Genomic DNA, 20424 nt, shown 5'->3' with positions numbered 1-20424 from the left:
TATATCAGTATGTAAACATGCCAGACTGTTACCAGTTTATATTCCTGCAGCAGTCCTCAGCTTTCAGCTCTGTCAGCACACCGACATTCATCGTGCTTGGTCCCATCCTGATCTGAGCATAGTGGGCAAGTTTTAAAAAAGATTGGGAGAAAAACACTTGGTACAGCTTATGAAACATGAATCCTGTGTTCTTGTTGTTTTTTAATCTCGCATAAGAAGATGCTCATGTTGGTGCCTCTTCTAATAGGCTGAATGACACAGAGCATCAACTTAAGTCCTCGAGGACCACTGGCCTGCAGGTTTTGGTTGTTTCCCTGCTCCAACATACATAATTCCCATTAAATGAATTTCCAAAAGCTTGTTGTCAAGTTCTGCAGAAGCCTGTTAAATATTGATTCATACTAGTCAGGTGTGCTTGAGCAGTAAACATCTAAAATCTGCAGGTAGAACCACAGCAGGTGTGCTACAGGAAAGAACATTTTCCTGTCATTAACAAGCAAGAAATTTCCCGCCAAAAACAACCTGGTGTAGGCTCATCATGGACTGTTATCTTCAAGAAAATCTGATCCCTGGAATATCTGCTTGGCCTCCCTTCGAGAAAAATATGAACCCTCTATTGATAACCTGAGCTTGCATGTAAAAACAAGATAATAATGTTCATGAACAAAGTAAAAAAAAAAAAAAACAAACAAAAAAACCCCCAAAACAAACAAGAATACAAGCCACTATCAAATGTTAACTCTTTATTTGAATAAGTAAAAAAGGTGCAGGTATCACAGGTGTTGTCTGTTTTCGTTTTGTCATTGTTGCATGAAAGTCACTAAAATGTATTTACATGAAATATCTTTGTTTCCAAACAGTCTAATTGATTTTCAGTCATGTACAGAATTGGCGTCTAAACTGGTGATTAAACATTTCTTAAAGTGCTTCTTTTTTTCTTCTTCTTCTACATTTGCAACACAAAACATCTTTACATTAGCGATACACTGTACAGGCCTGCATGTGAGTGGTGGTGTGTCAGGCAACCTGCTTCGACAGCTGCACGTCTGTGCAGGTGGACTGCATCAGAGGTTGTACAAGTAGTTCAATTAATTCATTATTTTTTCTTTTGAAATACAATTGAAACTTGACATATACAAATAAATAGTAGTCATAGCCAGGGCTATTGCATGCAAACATCAGCAATTAAGTTTTCTCAAGCAGTAATACATTTCATTACTGGTGGTGCATCTGAGCAGGGTGCAAAGGTTTCTCTTAGTGTTTCCTTACATCGACTCTAACCAGTGTGTCTTTGCTGTACTCCTTGATTTCTTTAAGTCATATTGAAGCACACTACACAATGCTAATTAGAAAATTGTTGAAATATCTGACCCGTGTATTAAAATAAAAAGGAAAATTATGGAAAAAAGTGACAACGATATGAAAGGCTACTCCTTGTCCATTTCCACATACTGCGAGTGGTTGTCAGGGGATTTGCTGTGAGTTTTACTCAAATGGAGCTTGACTGCGTGATTACTCGCAAATGTCCGACAGCAGAGCTTACATTTGAACTTTGAGTCAACGTCTTCCTCTGCAACCAAAACCTCATTAGCTCTGATGCTGAGGGCCTTGGACAGTTCTGGCTCCTCCACCTTCGTCTGGTGCTCCACCGGCATCTTGCACATGTCTTTGATTTGGAAACCGAGATGGGACTCCAGGTGGGAAATAAAGGTGGTTGGCGACCTGAACTGGGAAGCGCAATCGTTGCAGTAGAAGACCGGGTGGCCAGTGTCCATGTTCTTCAGGAATTTGGTCCCTCCTGTTTTCCGCAGTTGATATTTTACATTTGCTAACCAGTGACTGATGGTGGTCATTGACAATCCGGTGAACTTGGAGATGTGCATTCGTTCCTGAGGGCCGAGATCTGAGAGCAAATACTTTCCCTCGGATGTCTGGAAGAGGCTAGAGGCGAACTGCGCTTGCAGGATGAGAAGGTGGCGAGGATTCCAGTTGGACTGCCGACCTTTACGCTTGTGGACAGAGTATACCTCGGCCGATACGTCCTCAAAGCGCCTGACGTCTGATTCCAGTTTCATGGTGGGAATCCTGGACAGTATGGAGGGTTTTGGCGTGGTGGCTTTTGGAAGAACTTTGACCATATCTGCGATGTCAGACAGAGCGTATTTCTGCAGCATCGGGGTGGAGGGCTGGAGCAGCAAGGAGCTAGCCTTGCTGTGCTTAGATTTGGTCAGGTCTATTGGCTGGTCATCACTAACAAAGAGAAAGCTGTTATCAGGCCGGCTTCTTAAAGGACCTCCGAGCATTAAAGCCGGTTTCTCGCTCGTACGGTTAATCTCAGAAAAAACAGACTGTGTGTGTGCAGATAGTTTATCTACTCTGGAGTTGTTGGGCTTATTTGCTTTGCCTAGATGATTGTTCAGAACTGACTGTAGTGCACTAAGCGGGTTTATGCCAAGTATATCCGGAGTGTCACTGAGAGGCTCTGAAGTAGTGCTGCGTCCATTGCTGGCAGTGGGGCTCGGTGTCTTGCCTCTGTCAGAGAAATCTGGGCTCAGCTTTCCTTTGATCGCTTCGCTCCCTTCATTCACACAGTCCGCATCAAGCTTTGAAGAGGAAGAGGAATCATCCTGACAATCGCTGTCATCATTCTCCGCCAGATCAAACTTAATATTCTGACTTTCTTTACCATCGCTAATGCCAACCTTTTCTTTTTTGATGTCCACATTCTGATGCTGTCCCTGGGGAGTCTCAGCTCCCACAGCGCCGTGGTACAGCTTCCCCTTTGGGGCGATCGGCCTCAGCTTGTGGTTAAATGTCTGCTTGAGCAGAGAAGAGGGAGACGCAGAGAGAGGGGCGCTTTTGATGATGCCAGAAAGCTGATAAGCAGCGTGAATACTCGGGTAGGCACTCCAGCTTGGGGTGCCTGTTTGAGCTTTATTGATGGCGGAGGCCACTGTATTGGCCAAAGATTTAAGAATATCCCCTCCTCCACCTGAGTCCTGTTCAAGATCCTCCTCGCGGAGATAAGGGTACTTAAAAGCCCCATTCCCTGTCTTTTGATCCTCGTTGTCTTGCTTGTCATCTTTAGTTTCAGTTTCTTCCATTTTGTCTGATGAGCCTTCCCCCTGGCTCTCCGTCTCACTGCTCCCGGGGGAGGGATTTTTTGGAGACACCTTTTCTCCCTCTGTGTCACTGGCAGCGGCGGGCTCGGCTAAACCCTGGATCTTCTCCACGGCTAAGGGGTCGAGTGCTAACTGCTTGCCCTTTTTTGAAGCTGAGTTTGTGACTTTGATGAAGTGTCCGGTTACCATCATGTGTGTAGTGAGTTGCTGAAGGGTGTCATGGGAGCTTCCGCACTCCATGCATTTGAGAATCTGAGACTTGCATGTCTCAAATTGCCATGTGTAACTGGCTCCGTTCTGATATCCGTAGCGGTTATTGTTAGCATTAGAGATGGTGGCAGCGCGCTGTGCCTCGGTAAAGCCAGCGACGCCAGTCGTAGAGTCTGGGGAACAAGGTCTTGTTGTTTCAAAAGCCCGCTTCTTGGCTGGTGGCAGTAATTTGGGTGTGATAACTGGAATTGGCTCTTTTAAAGGCACTTTTTGGTAATGCTTGGTTTTAATCATATGAACACTCAGATCCTGCAACGAGTCAAAGGAATGGCCACAGAACATGCATTTTAAAACTTTCTGTGCATCCTCTTTCCCTTCCATGTCTTGCAGATTTCGTTTCCTGGATTTGGAGGACGAGGTGGAGGAGTTGCTCTGTTTGCTGTGGTTGTTGTCTTGGTAGTGTCCAGTCTTGTTCATGTGCACGGTCAGCTCCACCAGTGTGTCATAAGCAGCGCTACAGTCCTTACAGCGGAAACGGCTAGCCCCCGTGAACACAGAGCCACATGGTTTGGTGGTCTGCCTGTAAAGGTGAACAGAGCTGAAGAGGTTGGGTTTGGATGTAGGCTTTGGGGAAAAAGTCTGCTGCAAGGTCTTGGAGAGTGCATCCTGGTGCCAGTCAAATTCACTCTTGGTGCTTCCATTGGTGCTGTCACAGTTGGCTTTGCTGGTGTTTCTGCCCATTTTCAAGTCCATCCCGATCCCTGTCCAGTAGGAGTCTGAAAGGAAGTTTGCATAGGCTGCTCGCATTTTCTCCAAGCTGCTGCCCATCTCATCTTTAAGCTTTAAGCTCCGACTTTCTTCATCTCTGAGGCTCTGGGGTGGTGATGAGGTTTTGAAGTCTGAGAGTCTGTCACTGCTGTCACTAAGGCGCGACTCCAGCTCTGCCTCTTGATTGGAAAGGACACTGACGGGCGAGTTCTGGTTGCTGTAGGTGTTGGTGCTTTTGTTGTCCAGCTCTCTGTCCTCAGACACTTTGGGGCTGGTCTTCTCTGAACATTCCTCTTCAGTCTGAGGATCGTTCTCTCCATCTTCCTCAGCGATGGAATCCTGGTGGGCCGCATCTTCATCGGGCATGTACACTGAAACAGTACAGAGAAAAACAAATGTGTTAATATACAATATTTAACAAATATTTTCTGTATTTATACACTTATTTTCCCTGAATGCCCTGTATTTCCATATACAATCCATACAGTCTAATCCATTTAAGACATGAAAATGGCCACTGCTCTGTGCTGTGGGAGCATGGAGAGTACGGCAGACATAATGCCTTTACTAACAGACTGCTGCTGGTGTAACAGCACCATTTGATTCACGACAGGCCATTGACTTAATGCTGTGTCCAAGGGTTTCCTGGCCTCAAGTTGAGATGTTTACAACAATCATTGGCTACTGAGTGACAAAAGGAAATTGATTCTTCTGGGGCCTGTTAAGTGTTATTGCAAATGACCTATTCCACAGTGATTATGGATGCCTCAAAACTGCAATCAAAGTGTGAGCCTTCTGTTCTGGGAAGCATCTTAGCCTCCCTGAAGCTACATGTGAGGAATAGAAGAATGTAAACTCAGACGTCCCACATCAATTTAGGAATGACTTAAAAAGCTTGACTGCGAAAAAAAGAGAAAACATTAGTTTGGACAAAAATTCAGCAATAATTGCAAAGTTTTAATATCCTTTAATTCAGCATCAGGGAAATGATTCTAGGCAAAGTAAAAAGCAAAAAGATGTTGCAAACATAAAAAAGCTGATTCAGTTTCAGCTGTTGAAAGAAGTCAATTATACAATTTCCAAAGATTACTGGCAATCTGTCACGTCGTTATGTTTCCCCCAACAGTCTGATGAACAGCAATTACTTCTTTCATTATTCACCTGTTTGTTGCCTCAACTCAGAGAGCACAAACATTATCGCTTCAATTAACAGATAATTAAACAAAAGAATTTTTAATTGACACGTTTCTCATCATCCAACGAGTGGAAGCTCTGACTCAGCATGGCCACAAAGGATTAAACATGGTGGCTTTTTTTATTTTTTTTTTTTAAATCAACATTTTTTTAATGAACTCTTTTTAGTTCTTCTCTTAGAAAATGCAGTTTGTCAGCGTTGTCGCATATCTGTGATATATTCCACCTTGATGCATGCTGGAAAATGTGCATTTTGGGAGAAACGTGGCAGATGTGCTGCATTTTAAAAATGAATAAGATATAACAGCCCTGTCCAGGCACTTCTGCATTTCATGTTAATATTTCTCTTCAGAATAGAAGGCACTCTGTGAGGGGATGGCTGCAGCCGAGCACTCAGGCGTCCCACGCTGGGCGATCCGGAGAATGTCTTCATCGTTGCCTTCTGAAAATAAGACTTTTTTTTTTTCTATCAATATTTTACAAGCGCCTCGAGAGAAACCAGGAGATGGACTGCCTGCCAGCTAATGGACAGAGATGGAGATGAGGTTCGGACTTTCAAAACAAACACACACATACACACTGAAGGCCCCGATGTGCTGTGACCCAGCTCAACTGCAAGAGGGAGGTTTTCATTGGCCAGACAAGATCAGTAATGGCCCCCAAAACACCCTGGATGCAAAGAGGAGAAAGTTGTCAGAAGCACAGAGGTATGTTTTATTTATCACTATATATATAGTTTTTACAGAGAAAGAGAAGACACAAGCTCCCAGGTCAGCGTTAAAACTGGAGGGATGTCGAGTCCAGCGGTGCTCTCTATAAAGTAACTAAAGCCAATGTAACAAAACTGGGGGAAATACCTAAATCCACTTAAATCAATTACTTTAATGGATCCAAATAAAGAAATCTGTTAACTGAAATAATTGTAAATGTGCTAGGTCAACTTGATGCATTTAACGCAAAGGCTTTGCACGTTTCTGGCAGCACTTTGTTCACATTTGGTGGTGTGTGTCAGGACCTACAGGCCCTCACTGTACAGTTTGTAGATGCTAAACACTAAGCTACTAGTTGTTCTGGTGTTAATAGGAACTGCGTTAACACTGCATTAATGTTTCTGTTTCATGTTGCAGTGGCTTGTGATCCAGACCTTGTTTGACGGAGGGAGATCTAAAGTACAAATGCATGAGGTAAGATCTGGAAAGAGCTTTTTAACACCCTATGTTGGACTCTGGTCTCCCATTCAGACTTATCCAGAAACAAACCTGAAGTAAACCCACCACTATTGCTGATGTGGCCTTTCTGTGCATTTCAGAGCACAACAGATGAGAGTAGGACTATTTTTCTGACAATAAGAAGGAAATGTGGAAGAACTGGCACATTTCTTTGCAAATCAAGCAACAGTGGAAGACTAATCGTGGTAGAAAATTAATATTAAATAAAGCTTTATTCTTCACAAAGACAGACGCTGTCTGTGTGACACTGAGGAGGGGCGGATGGTTGACACACGTCATCACAGAGTAAAAATTCCATTTTTTTCCCTCAACATCAGAAACACGGTTAATTCTGGTGAACAGTCATCAATGTGACACTAAATTCTACGTAGCCATGTTGGCAGCCAACTAAACATTACGAAACAGGTAATGTTTGCCATGCTAGTTCATGCTAACGGACTAAGAGAAAAGGGGTCGTTATATGTTAACAACTAATTTTTGAGATGCCATGAAATGTGAAATTTGTTGCTGTTACCAGGGAAAAAACTTGACAGGGATATAGTAATATAATAGACCACCTACACAATATCCTCCAGGGAAAACACATGGAAATTAGCCCTTCCGCTAATTCTGGCATATTTTGTTTTAAAATATGCTCTGTCCCTATCAAAAAATGTTTAAAATAAAATAAAACTGGATATAAATAAACTATACAATTTATCTGATTAAACAAAAAAATGAACAAAAAAGCTCTTTCTTTCCCAGCTATTGATGATTTATTATAACTATGTTAATGTTTTATACGCCCCTGTGGAATATTAATTATTGAGCAGTTTCTGTCAGATAAATTAAATGAAGAAATTGTTGCACTGGTATTTGACTACAATGAAAAACAGAATAACTAAGATCAGATACACTCATACATAACTGTAGACCACTAATGTCATCAGTCCAGATGACCGTGCAGCTGTCCATGTCGGCAGACACGACATATTAAGCACTCGCCACGACGCGACACAAAACGGCCACCAGAGTAGTCTACAGGAGTGGCCTGAGCTGTGACATAGGAAAGTAGGACACTGATGTCTCACCTTGGTCTGATGATGCCAACATGCGAAAAGCATGACTAGGTGGACACACTACTTAGACGAGTTAAATTTAATGAAGAACTACCTGAAACGTAGAAGGTCTTCGATTAATTCTTGGAATTTCAACGACCAGAATAGGAGAGGTTGACTTAGTTTTGTACACAGGAAAGAGAAACTCCGTCAGGTTTCAAATGATTCATTTAAAAGACTTTTCTATTCATATATTGTTTTTAAGCTCTGCTACTTTGATCAGTGCTCTGTATTCATCCTTTTGTTTGATTTTTAATTCAAGCTTTTTTAACGGTATTACTAAATATTATCTGCAACTTACTTGTATTAATGTCAACTTTTAATCTTTATATTTTTACTGTTTTATTTTAATTGTTTAATTTTCGTAATTTTTCTTGTCTGTAAAGCACTTTGAGTGCTCTTTAGCTCATGATAAAGTGCTGTTTTAATAAAGTTCAGCTAAATATTAAAAAGCTAAAATAAAACAAAAGCTTTTACAGCGAGGTAAAAGTACTGTATAATTATTATGTAATAGGGTTGAAACGGTACATGAGTTCAATTTTTTGGTATGGATTGGAGGCGTGTTGAGTTCCCACGTGGAGGAGTAACGTCCGAGCACATCCTTCCACCTTAAACAACATTAGCGTGCAGCCTAGCTTCTGGTTAGCGGCGGTTAAGGCTAACAACAGTTTCAAGGAAAAAGCTTTAAGATTCTCTTCTATCGGTAAAATCTTCTGTTTGGGAGCATTTTGGTTCCCCAGTGAAGTATGTAAATGGGCAAAGAGAGGTGGCTAAGACAAAAACCATCTGCTGGCAGAGGAGTCCCGGTAGAATTTTTTATCTTCCAATACAATAACGACATTGCCGTCTAATATTGGTCCGATACGATACCAGCATGAATCTGGTCTTGGGCCGACAGTCCCAGTCCCTGCACATGTAGACGACAATCCGCTCTCACCTGTCCAGGATGAACTGTGCTCAACCTTGAGATCAACACGGAAGACCTTTTTGTCTCTCCGGCGTTTCTGCCAACTCCTTTTCATTTACAAATTTACAAATATTGTAAATGACAGAAGATGTTGGAAATAAATGGTTTCTACTTTAAAGAACTGTATAAAACAATTACTTTATTATAGTCACATATTTAAAAAGTAAAAAAAAACAAAACAAACAAACGTGTAAAATGTTTTTTTCTTTGAATACAAACTTGTTTTGAAAACTTGCTCATTCAGCCAATGAAACAAACTAGTCACAGTCAGCGTACGCGACATTAAAATTTTACTTTAAAAAGAAAACATTCAACTGTGGGCTAAATTTATTTTTGCTCTTTTTGCAATTATTAATAAATTATCTTTATCTCTTGAAAAATCCCTCCATCTCTTATAATTTCTATTTAAAAAGAGGGGACTTATGCCTGTTTTGTCTATATTTTTTTTTTCGGAAGCCTATATTGTAGAATTTACTACAAGCTATTTTCTTGTATGTTTTTGGTTTAAATGTAAACGTTGTTAAACATGTTCCTGTTTACACCAAATTTAAAAAGTTTTCATTCAAAGCATTTATTTTAGTTTCAATTTATTTTCACTATTTAATTACTTTCAAGCGTAGCACGTTATGCAATACAACATGATTTAAAACATGACCTTTATTTAACAGACGCGACATGTTGGACGCAGGTAACAGAGATCCAGCTTGCTGTTTTGTTGTGTGGGCAGCTGAAAACAAACCATTCCTCCATACAGATCCTGCCCTAAGTATTCCACATGCCACATAAGACCAACTAAGGGGACTGTTTTCATGGAAACAGCCACATATTTAAAGTTTTACCAGTATTAATGTGAGCGTCCTTATCTTGGTATTAGAGGATGGGACTGACAGAGATTAACAGCTGCCCTTCCTACTGTTCTTTGCCTTTCTATCAGATGCCCTAAGTAGCAGAAATCCAGAGGCACCAATTAACCTTCTGGAAGGGATCAGTCCAACGCACCCGCATGCCTGACTCCACAGTGCTTTGCCAGCTCTTGATCTACCACGACGCTGCTGCCACTGCAAGCTGCATCGCTTTCAGACTCGGAGACAAAAACACCTCCAGAAGATCAGTGTTTCAGAGCCAACGCTGAACAAAGAGACAATAACCTTCACAAAGCAGCCTTACTGAAAGAATCTGAATGTGTGCATCATCTCATAAAACAGGACATGCATATTTTAGCCATGAGAGAGAAAAGGGAATGTCTGCTTTAAAAACTGAGGCCAAGTGAGACAACTCCAAGCCTGACCAGCCATACAAAACAAGATGCTGGCATGCCTTGCCTGAGATTTAGCATGTCATAAACTGCTGTAAAGCCTCCAATCTGTGTCAGGACAAATTTATATCTTCAGACAGAGATATGCAAAGGTCAAAAAACCTGAGGTGTCCATCATAAATCAGGCGGTTGAAGTGTTTATAACCTTTATCCGTTAGAACAGACTCTTGGCGTAGTGAGGCCTGGATTTACAGAAGCTGCAGCAGCAGCCTGATTCCAAGCCAAAAGACCCCCCTACCCCCCCAACCCATCCAGAGAAACCAGCTAACTGTACAGAAAATTACAGATCATATTCAGCTCTAAATTCACATTAATATTGCCAACTGGATCCGGGCTAAAAGCTTACATGACAACATATTTATGCCTCAGCTGTAAGAATTAGTATTTTTATAGACAACAATCCTCTCTGCTCAGAATCTGTCCATCATTTCTACAAATGTATGTGACAGCTGTAAACGGCTATTCTGTTTCTTACATTAGCATGCCAGAAGAAGCTTTTGCAACGGTGAGAACATCGGCGTTCATCCACTGGAAGGTCAACAATTCCTTTATTAATCTGACAAGCCACGGAGAGTTAGCAGTGTGAGCAGCTTAGCTAATGGACAGCTGCAGCAGTCATCGCAGGACTGCGGCTAGCCGAGGTAACACTATCTTCAGAGAAGATTGGGTAATTCATAGGTGCCAGTGACAGGTCTGCACGTCTGTGCCACTTTCCCCCCACCTCTCTCTGCTTGTCTCAAGCTACAGTTTTTGCTGCTCACAAATCAATATCTCTTTTTACTTCTCATTGATTGCCTAGCGGTGGGACCAACCTAAGCAGGACTGTTATGACATTTCTAGATTTCCCCCTGTCCTTGGAACAATCAATTACACGCGCATGGCAATCAAAACCTCTTTGCAAAATGAACCTGCTCCATGACATTTTCATCTACCGGATTTATGCCATGAGAAGAGGGGGGGGGGGGGGGGAGGAAAAAGAGGGGAAGAAAAGGAGGGAAGTGGATAGACAGGTCAGGATCAGTGGAGACTCTGCAGGCTGCATCTGTAAGACTCTGTTTCTGACATGGAAGCTAATTGTGTCTGTACATCCACTTAGTCGCTGCACTCAGCTGTTGTTGTAAATGTGTGTGAAATGTCAGTCAGAAAGTACTGGCAGTGCAAAAACACTGTTCCACCTAAAGTTGGGAGCATGCAAATGGGATGTTTAAAAAAAAAAAAAGTCAGTCTGATGTGATTTCTTCTGAGCTATCATTAGAATGAGACACACACGCCACAAGGTTGAATATTTGACAGCGACAACTCAGCGAGAAGCACGCATCATGATCAAATAGCTGCATTGTCAGACGTCCTGATGATAGCCTTGATGACACATCTGAAGTTAATTCTGAACTGAATCACATGAGAAATGGTGAAGACCTAATTGTGAGCCCTGAAGCCATCTGTAAAGATCTGTAAACACCTCTCTTCATTGTTCCCTGTCAGGAAACAGCCTCCGCGAGCCCAAGGACACTGCAGAGTAAGACAGAACAATCACAGCCAGGCTGCTTGCTTTGACGACGTCTGTCTGGAGGTTAATTGATATCACAGATCCAGCCATCTTTTACTCGGCTTTTTAACACGAGTTTGTCATTAGATCCCAAATGAGACATTGTGTACTGAAACTAACGGCAACCGTCATGTTGCATTTAACTTATTAGTAGCATTTTGGTGCAAATAAAAACAAAGCATGTGAAGGGTTGTTGTCAAAGGCTCCAGTCTGACCTCCAGGATCAACCTGGTAAAGAAAGTAACAAGATACTAACTGTAAAATTGCAATAAAAGTAACTAATTCCTCATGTGTCCACATGAGGCTTCATGTTTTTACATTTACATATGAAACTTTTCCATTGTAGGAGGATAACGTCTTTTCTTTTCATTCTGGCTTCATGGATCTGGCTTCAGTTTGGCTTATTGGAGAGAGAGACTACTACACACATATGGAAATGTACACCTCCTCCTCCCTTTTGGCTTTGTCCCTTTCTCAATGGGTCGCCACAGCGGATCACCTGCTCCCACCTACCAACCTACAGAAGCCGTATTTGCACGTTTTCGTTGGTACATGTTTTACACTGAATGCCCTTCCTAACAGAACCCATGGATTTATCTGGGCTGAGGACCGGCCCTCAGAGAACACTGCCCCCCCCCCTTCAGGGCTGAATTGTGAGGAACTTAAACCACATATAAAAATGTACAAATATGTAGATTCAAAACAAATTAAAAAGTTACTCAGACAATAATGTGAAATACTGGATTTTTCACTTCCAGATACCCAAGACTGAACGTTTGGTCATTTTCTAGCTTCATTGTAATCTTCAAGTTGTAATACACATGGAAATGATAAAATATGTACAATAAAATAATAAAATAAAATGAATAGGAAGAAAGAAACGCACATATTTGAATAAAATCATCAAATGTAAATTCATTTATTTTTATTTTACAAGGGACGTTAAAATAAATCCCTGTGATGGACTGGCAAGCTGTCCAGGGTGTACCCTCCCTTTCGCCCAAAGACAGCTGGGATAGGCTCCAGCTTCCCCGCGACCCTGAATTGGATTAAGCGGTTAGGAAAATGAATGAATGAATGAATGTGTATATATATATATATATATATATATATATATATATATATATATATATATATATATATATATATATATATATATATATTATATATATTATATATATTTTGTTCTTTTTGCAATTTTATATATACATATATTATATATGTATGTATAAAAACAAAATTCTATTAAAGTGATTTTTCTACAGAAATTCCAGGTTCTAAAATGATATCTCATTAAATGTAAACATATTGAAGAAGCACTTAGTAAAAAAATGTAAAATGCAGGTGAGGTTATTTTGGAGATCAGCTTGCTGTGAATGTGGAACCTGAACTAAAATGAATTTGACTTTCCTGGTTGAAATGCAGCCATGAAACACCACAAAGTGGTTTTCTTGGCTCTTTTTGAGGCTTGCAGTACAAAACCATGAGACAGGAAAACTCTTAGTTAATTTTTGTATGCATGAAGGAGATGTTACTTAAAACGCATTATGTACTTCACTAAACACAAGCTATTCATGCAGATAAATGCCTTGCTTTCATACACCCTCAACTTTAATATTTAATAGCCCAATATAATCAAATGAATCCTCTCAGCTCAAAAAAAAAAAAAAAAAAGAAATGTGGACAACTTGAGGAGAGACTGTGAACACAACAAATGGCACAATGTGCTCAGATGGACCTAGAGCCAGATTAATACGATAGGATTGAAAATATGACACCATATCCTGCCATCTGGCTGTTCATTTGGGCAAAAATGATCACAATAATTATGGCAATTAATCAAAAATGTTTTCACAACCAACAATCTGTTAACTAAAAATGGAGAGAAAACTCCGCAGCGAGCACGGCCACTGAGCACGCTCACTGCAGCCACGCAAAGGTGGGGAGACATTTATGGCGCTGCATCTGACCGGATCTCCAGGAGGCCCTTCTCTCCAGCGTGACACGGAGCGACGCCTGCATCAGTCGGCCCTCGGCCTAATTGCAAGCGAGCGGTGGGAGAGCTGCACTCCAGCTCCTCCATCACCACCTTAAACGTGCCACCTCCGGCTCGTCTCACAGAAGGGTCTCCCTCCGTGTGTGCCCTCACACACTCCTTCCTTTTAAATGATTAGCAGTACAAATACATTCATCTTATTGGTAGACCTGAGAGTGGGCGGGTCCACAGAGATGGCCTTGATCTGACAGTAAGGAGGAGATGGAGAGAAGAAAAGGAGACTGAAGACGGACCTTTCTGGGAGGAAATAATCATTTTGATGAACCGCATGCTGATATTGTCTGGAAATGTGACCCATTTTATTTAAGCAAACAAGTTTGAACATTTCCAAACACATTTTGTTTTATGGAGAGACATGCAGTGGAGTTTATGAGTCAGTATAGTGACAATAAAGATGCAACTCATTAAAAACATGTTGGTTTTTAACATGCAGACATGTTTATGGCTGCATGAGCTGTAAAAATACAATCAGGTCACATTATAGCGGCTGGTCCTAAAGTTCGACCTGAAAAAATAGCAATCTGCAGGCCCAGCCCGTAACCAGGGTCAACGGGCACAAAAGGTTAAGAAGAATCAGCATGACTGGAACAGTCTGCTGAGACAAGATGTCACACTATTAGGTCCAGACCACAGACTATATATAAAAAGATGGGCGGAGCCTCCGTGACGTCACCCGTAGGTTTCTGAGGAGCTGAATTGAAGCTCGGTGGGCGGTTCCTGCCATCGCCATCTTGGCAGGGTCATGCGCGTCATCTGACCCGGAAAATACAAATAAGGGCAAAGAGGTGGAGCTGAGAGGGGGGGCTGTGAGCTTCATGGTGGATGATTGACATCGAGCGAACTCCGAGCTTTCTGTAGATAAGAGCTAACCGAGCTAACCCAGAGATAGCAGGAGCTAACCAGCTAACAGAGGTAAGCGGGCTAAAGCTAAGTCACACTGTTAACCTGCTAAAAACCGCGGTTGTTCTACGTTATTCTTACTTAGCGCGGGAGATTGGGTACTTGTCAATCAAAAGGACACACCCCTAAATATGCCGAACTTTGAGATTAAATTACTTTTAAACGGGTGAGTTAGAAAAAAAATTCACTCCCCCCACAGTTGTCATGAATGTAAACCTGACCTATTAAACCTAAAATGGATTTTTGTACCAGGCTGTAAACATGTTTATTTCTGCTGTGAAGTTCGTCTTTTTAACATGGGAGTCTGGGGATTTGCTCTGTTTTGCAGCCCCTAGTGGATGAAGGGGGAACTGCAGCTTTATGCACTTCCGCATAGGCTTCACTTTTCACTGCCAGAGGTTGCCGCTTGGTCCAGACCCGCTGGAGACAAATATCACAAAATTTAACCTCAAGGCTTGAGAAAATATCTTTTCTTGCAATTCAAATGTGTTAAAACTTTAAATAAAAATGTGCAGAAGAAGCTGCGTGCGCTGCTTCGCGTCAGCTCAGACTGCCTCGCGCTAACAGGCGGAGCTGCACATCAACACACATGTAAGATAACATTACATGCGCAGAAGCTTAAAAGCCTCGGTGTATATTTGCCGGATTCGAGATGATCTTCCAGATGACTGATAAAGTTCCAGCTGGTGGAGCAGAGACAGGAAGGCTTCAGCTCTGCTGCATTTTCCATGAGGGGAGTGGCGTCGTGGCGCTTTGTCACTTGCTTTCTGAAGAGCCCATGACACGGCTCTCCAGGAGCGACATGATGAGGTCTGATGGTTCCTTTCTGCAGAATAGCAGTTTACCCCTCATTCACCCTTATCAGAGAGCGAACCCATCATCTTACAGTACGCCACTCAAACTGCTACGCATATTGGAGCTGACCAGTCGAGCAAACAGGGCGATACTAATAAAAGACCATCTTGCTTCGGTTCAAATTTCCCTGATTGAATGTCAGTCAGGAATGTTTGCGTGGCAGCGGGGAGGAAAGTGGGCCATCGTTTAAAGGACCGCTGCCTTCAACACATAAGGCCTTTGTTCTGCTTTTATGAGATACTGAGTGAAAGGTATGATGGCCTGTAGCTGCCGTTTGTTTTTCGTGCCAACCAGCCCCCTAAATAAAGAGCTTCGCCATCAGACTCCAGTTAATCTGGAAGCCGAGCGGCAACATCCAGCCGGAACTGCCTTCAACTTTTATTCACAACGTTAAATCAGCTTCTGGGTCTTCTTCGGTCTTTGCTGTGGCCTTTCAGTGTTCCCTGGAGAGCAGGAGATGTATACACAGTCCATACAGGCGCTGCATCATAAACTTTGCATGAACCCGAAACACTGGCCCTCCCAAACAACAGGGGCCCTCCGTCAAGGTCAGGCCTGGATGAATCCTCCGTGCAGCTGGAGGAGACTGCGTGTATTCTATTAAAACAATCTGCATTTCACCAACTCTTCCCTCCCGCTCTGCCCCTCTATGGATCTTTCATTAGATTCTGGATGGGCTCCAGCCACGGCTTCCTTGTACAAGCAGTTTTATGTAGTTTGCAGCAAAGACGAGCATTTTTTTTTTTTTTTAACATTCCAAGTTCATTAATAGTAGATTGCCACTTTTTCCCTTCATTAAATACAATGAGGCTACAGAGTGAATCTGCAGCTGAAGCATGGTGCTGTCAGTTTCCAGGGTGTCTAAAGGCTTCTTCACGGCAAACATAAAGAGAGAGTAAAGCGGGCCAGCCGAACCTGGAGCTGGCTGGGACGAGACAAGCAGCCGTAAGAGAGGTTTCAAAACAAGCGGCTCCCTCCTATTCATTCATTTTAATGGCAAATTTGTTGTCAAGTGTCCTCGGTGAAATGATTAGGGCCCGCTGTTTTCTGAAAAGTGCAAACTTCTGAATTTTTCCAAGTGTGCATTGTCACTTTGACAAGCCATTCTGAGAACAATGGCTGCCCAAACACTGAGATGTGCTAAAAGTTTCCCCTCGCTGCTGTTTGTGGGTATTCTGCTGTGTTGATGTGTGGATGGTGATTAGAATGAAAAAAGCAGCCAGTGAATTGGACTCCGCAGAGCAACCACATCAGCCATCAGTCACACCACTGAGCCAATTATTTAGCTTCATGTGACCCGTTTCTATTAAAACTAGTTAAAGACTGCAGGCATTGTTTGAGTGTGTGAATTAAGCTGCTGGTAAAAATGTACAGAAAAAGCAGCAGTGTTTAATGGCGGCGCTGCCCACTTAATGGTGCTTTTACAACATGAAATAATTACAGACATTATACTGTTTCCATTAAAGTGTTCAAGTCGAGAACAGTGCTCTTCAAACTGAATGCATAGAAGGCAAGTTCTCCTCAGGTCTGCAGAAACAGAGACGTAATGACGATACAACCCATTTCCAAAAGAGTTGGGACGTTGTGTGAAGCATACATAAACACAGAATTCAACGATTTCCAAACGTCATCAGCCCATATTTTCACATATCAGATGTTGAAACGGATAAATTCAAATATAAGCTCACTGTGAATCTGATGCAGCAACATGTCTGCAAAAAGTAGATCCAGGATGATGTTTAGCACTGTGCAGCATCTCCTCTGCCTTTAACATCTGTAAACATCTGGGAAGTGAGGAGACCAGATGATGGAGTGTGAGGAACTGAATCTTGTCTGGTTTTCTGCTTCCATGATGCTCCAGATGTTTTGTACTGGTGAAACTGGACTGCAGCAGACCAGTTCTCCTGTTCCACCATGCTGCTGTGATGATGCAGGATGTGGTCCAGCATGGTGGAACCTGCAAGGTCTTCCCTGGAAGAGACGTTGTCTGGATGGGAGCAGATGTTTCAGCATTGATGGAGCTTCCCAGATGTGGAAGCTGCCCACGCCATCGGCACTAATGCAACCCCATCCCATCAGAGATGCAGGCTGATAACAAGCTGGATGCTCCCTCTCCTCTTTAGTCTGCAGGACACGCCGTCCATGCTGTCCACAAACTATTCCACATCTTCATCCAGGTTTCCACTCAGAACATTTTAGATGAGCTTTGGTCCAGAGAAGACGGCATGTTTCTGGATCTGGATCCAAAGAGCTCCCATGCACACAGAGATTCCTCCTGATTCTCTGAATATTTTGGTGTAATTTACTGTAGATTAGGGATGGGAAATCGAATCAAAAATTCAAAAATCTCGATTTTCTTTGCTTCACAATTTTAAAATCAATTTTTTTGTTAAAAAAAAAAATGTTTTTTTTTTTCAACTAAATAAAAATAGTCCATTAAAAATTTTTTGTCATTTCCATTGTTTTCATTGATCATTTAACTTGTCTTGCAGCAGAATGATGGTCTGGCTGTGCTGTTTTTTTTCCTCATTGAAATCAAGGAAAATGATGGGCAAAAAAAAAAAGTTTTATTCATTTATTTTGTTTTTAATCTACAAAAATCAGCAATATCAAAGAATTGTGAGAATCGCAATTTAAATTTAATCGGCACGCAAAAAATCGGAATGGAATCGAATTGAGACAAAAGCGTATCGTCACAGTCCTGCTGTAGATGATGCAATCTTCATGGTCCTCACGATTTTACAAAGAGGAATGTTTTTCTAAAATATTCCACATCTCAGTTTGTCTCAGATTGATGAACCTGTGTCTATCTTTACATGCGAGAGACTCTGCCTCTCTGAAATGCTCCTTTTATATCCAGTCATGTTACTGATCAACTATTAAAGTTAACTTTAATAGTCGTCAAATTCTCACTCAGTTGTTTTTTTATTACTTTTCCAGTCTTTCATTGCTCCTGTTCCAACTTTTTACAGACGTGTCGCTGCATCCGATTCAAAACGAGCTCATATTTTCCATGAACTGGTAAAATGTCTCAGTTTCAACAAATGTCATATATATGATCTTTTAAGAATAAAATATGGATTGATATAACTTGGAAATCATTTAATTCTGTTTTAACATCTATTTTACTCAACATTTCTGACTTTTTAAAAGTGTGATTTAAACACCAGATAAAGTGTGCCATATGTGTGGGATGAAGCGCAGACAGTTGCTCACAACATTAACAGAAAAAGAGTCAACAAATTGTTTTACCATTCCTATTTTTTTTAAAAGGAAAAATACATTTCGATGCACACAACATTCATAGAAAGAGTCAAATGCCCAGAAAGAAGTTATGTGTGGAACATGATTCACTATAACTCAGTCATAAATCAGTTTTAAAATGTACATCCTAAGTTTAAATTATTTTAAATGTTTTTTTTTTTTATTCAAGGTTTTGCTTGAAAGGTACATGAAGATGGGCCTGATATAAATGTCTGGGGGGGTCATATTGTTTAGGTGCCGGTAATCGTTGTCTTGCATTGTGAACCTATAAGTGTTCTGAAGATAAACAAGTCTCTTTTGTAAGAACATAACATGAAAACCAGACAGCATTGTGGGAAAGTCCACTGCAAATCACAATTTTGCTTCACATTTCTAAAATCGATGTTTTTTGTTAAAAAAAAAAAAAAAAAAAAAAAAGAGTTTTTTTCAAATAAATAAAAAATAATATAAGATTTTTGTCATTTTTATTGTTTTTATTGATCTTTTTATTTGTCTTCTTGGACATTGTAGCAGCAGAATGATGATCTGGCTACTGTCTTGTTTTTTTCACATATTGAAATTAAGAATAATAACTAGCAAAAAAAAGTTTTGTACATGTTATTTGGTTTTAGTCAACAAAAATCAGCAGAATCTAAGAATCGCGAGAATTGCAATTTAAATGAAATCGGCACCAAAAAAAAAATCGGAATTGAATCAGGACATAAATCATATCATTACAGTCCTACAATTCATGGTCACAAATTGTTTCTTAGTTTTCCAATTTATTTATCAAAAGTTTACCTTATTCATGTTTATACAAGCAGGATCTATAAAAGCTTCAAAGCCCTTTCAGCTTTGTCTCCTCAGCGTGTGAAACAAAGTGTGACCTTACGAGTGACAGAACTACAAAGGAAATCAATGTTATATTGTAATTATTTGTACATACTTTCATAATTAATGATAATCTATATGTGAACAAATTTCATGTTATCACATCCGTATCCTTACATGTTTCTAATTTAAATAAAGATTTTTAAAAAGTTGGGAGCACTTGTCTTTTTCTTTTAGTGTTGTGAGCAAATGTCATGGAATCATGTGGGATACGTGTTCATTAATAGCTCACTGCAAACATCTGAAAGCTGCCCAAACACTGCCAACCGAGCAACAGAAATGTTTTGTCCTGGTTTAGCCTACAAGTCAGCGGCGTGACATTTCTAAGGTGCTCTGATATAATGGAGGAGGAGTCACTGCCGACTGCGAGGCGAGTGCAGAGCCCTTTTATTCATTGCATGGGAGAAAGTGGTTAATTTATTGAAAAGAAGGTAGGCGGATGAAGCAGTGGCACGGAACTGATACCCTGCGTGGCTGTAGGTTGTGCACCGAGGGGGAGGAGACAGGAGTGGAAAAGGAGGAAGGTTGGGGGGTGGGGGTAAGGGAGGCGGAGACCAGCGCGACAGAGGAACGGTTAATGGAAATGAGTGACAGGCTTTCAGAATGATTTACAACGGGTGGCGCTGCGGCAGAGCCAGCGCTTGATGGATGATCCTGAAAGACGGAGACGAACCATAAATCATGTCTTTGAATCATTGACAGAGATAAAGGAGGGGGAGAAAAAGCAATGGCATTGACGTTCATTCTTCCAATAATGTACATTGACGAGTTACACTACGGAGCCTTAATTAAAAAGTGAACACGGGTCTTCTCCCTCTCCTCCCCCACCCTGCTGCCTCCCCCATCCCTCTCTTTTCTATAGTGATATCAATGGTAATTAAAGATGCAGCATCCCGGCCTCTGTCCCATCGCCACTTCCTCCAGCTTCCAACAGCCGCCAGATTAGATAAGTGCTCTGCTAAAAGATAATGTCGCCTTTCAACAATATCACCGAGGGTCTGGCTCATTTGTCTCTACATCTGTACACAAAC

General features: G+C 41.3%; 1 protein-coding gene across 2 annotated transcripts in view; it reads right to left on the bottom strand.

The window, feature by feature from the left end:
- Nucleotides 1–801: 801 nt before the first annotated feature.
- Nucleotides 802–20424, bottom strand: part of tshz2 (teashirt zinc finger homeobox 2) — a 49011-nt gene continuing 29388 nt past the window's right edge. The window contains exons 1-2 of one of the 2 annotated variants that reach the window (XM_079238710.1): nucleotides 10378–10494; nucleotides 802–4471 (exon numbers count right to left, since the gene is read on the bottom strand). In XM_079238710.1, coding sequence (XP_079094836.1) covers nucleotides 1428–4466 — 3039 coding nt within the window. In that variant the 5' untranslated portion in view covers nucleotides 4467–4471; nucleotides 10378–10494 and the 3' untranslated portion in view covers nucleotides 802–1427. Of the gene's footprint in view, nucleotides 4472–10377; nucleotides 10495–20424 lie in introns of those variants that run through there. The other variant, XM_079238709.1, reaches the window with a different exon arrangement.

Source organism: Telmatherina bonti, assembly GCF_933228915.1.
Source record: "Telmatherina bonti genome assembly, chromosome: 4".
Classification (NCBI taxonomy): Eukaryota; Metazoa; Chordata; class Actinopteri; order Atheriniformes; family Telmatherinidae; genus Telmatherina; species Telmatherina bonti.
This window is presented reverse-complemented; position numbering and strand designations above follow the sequence as displayed.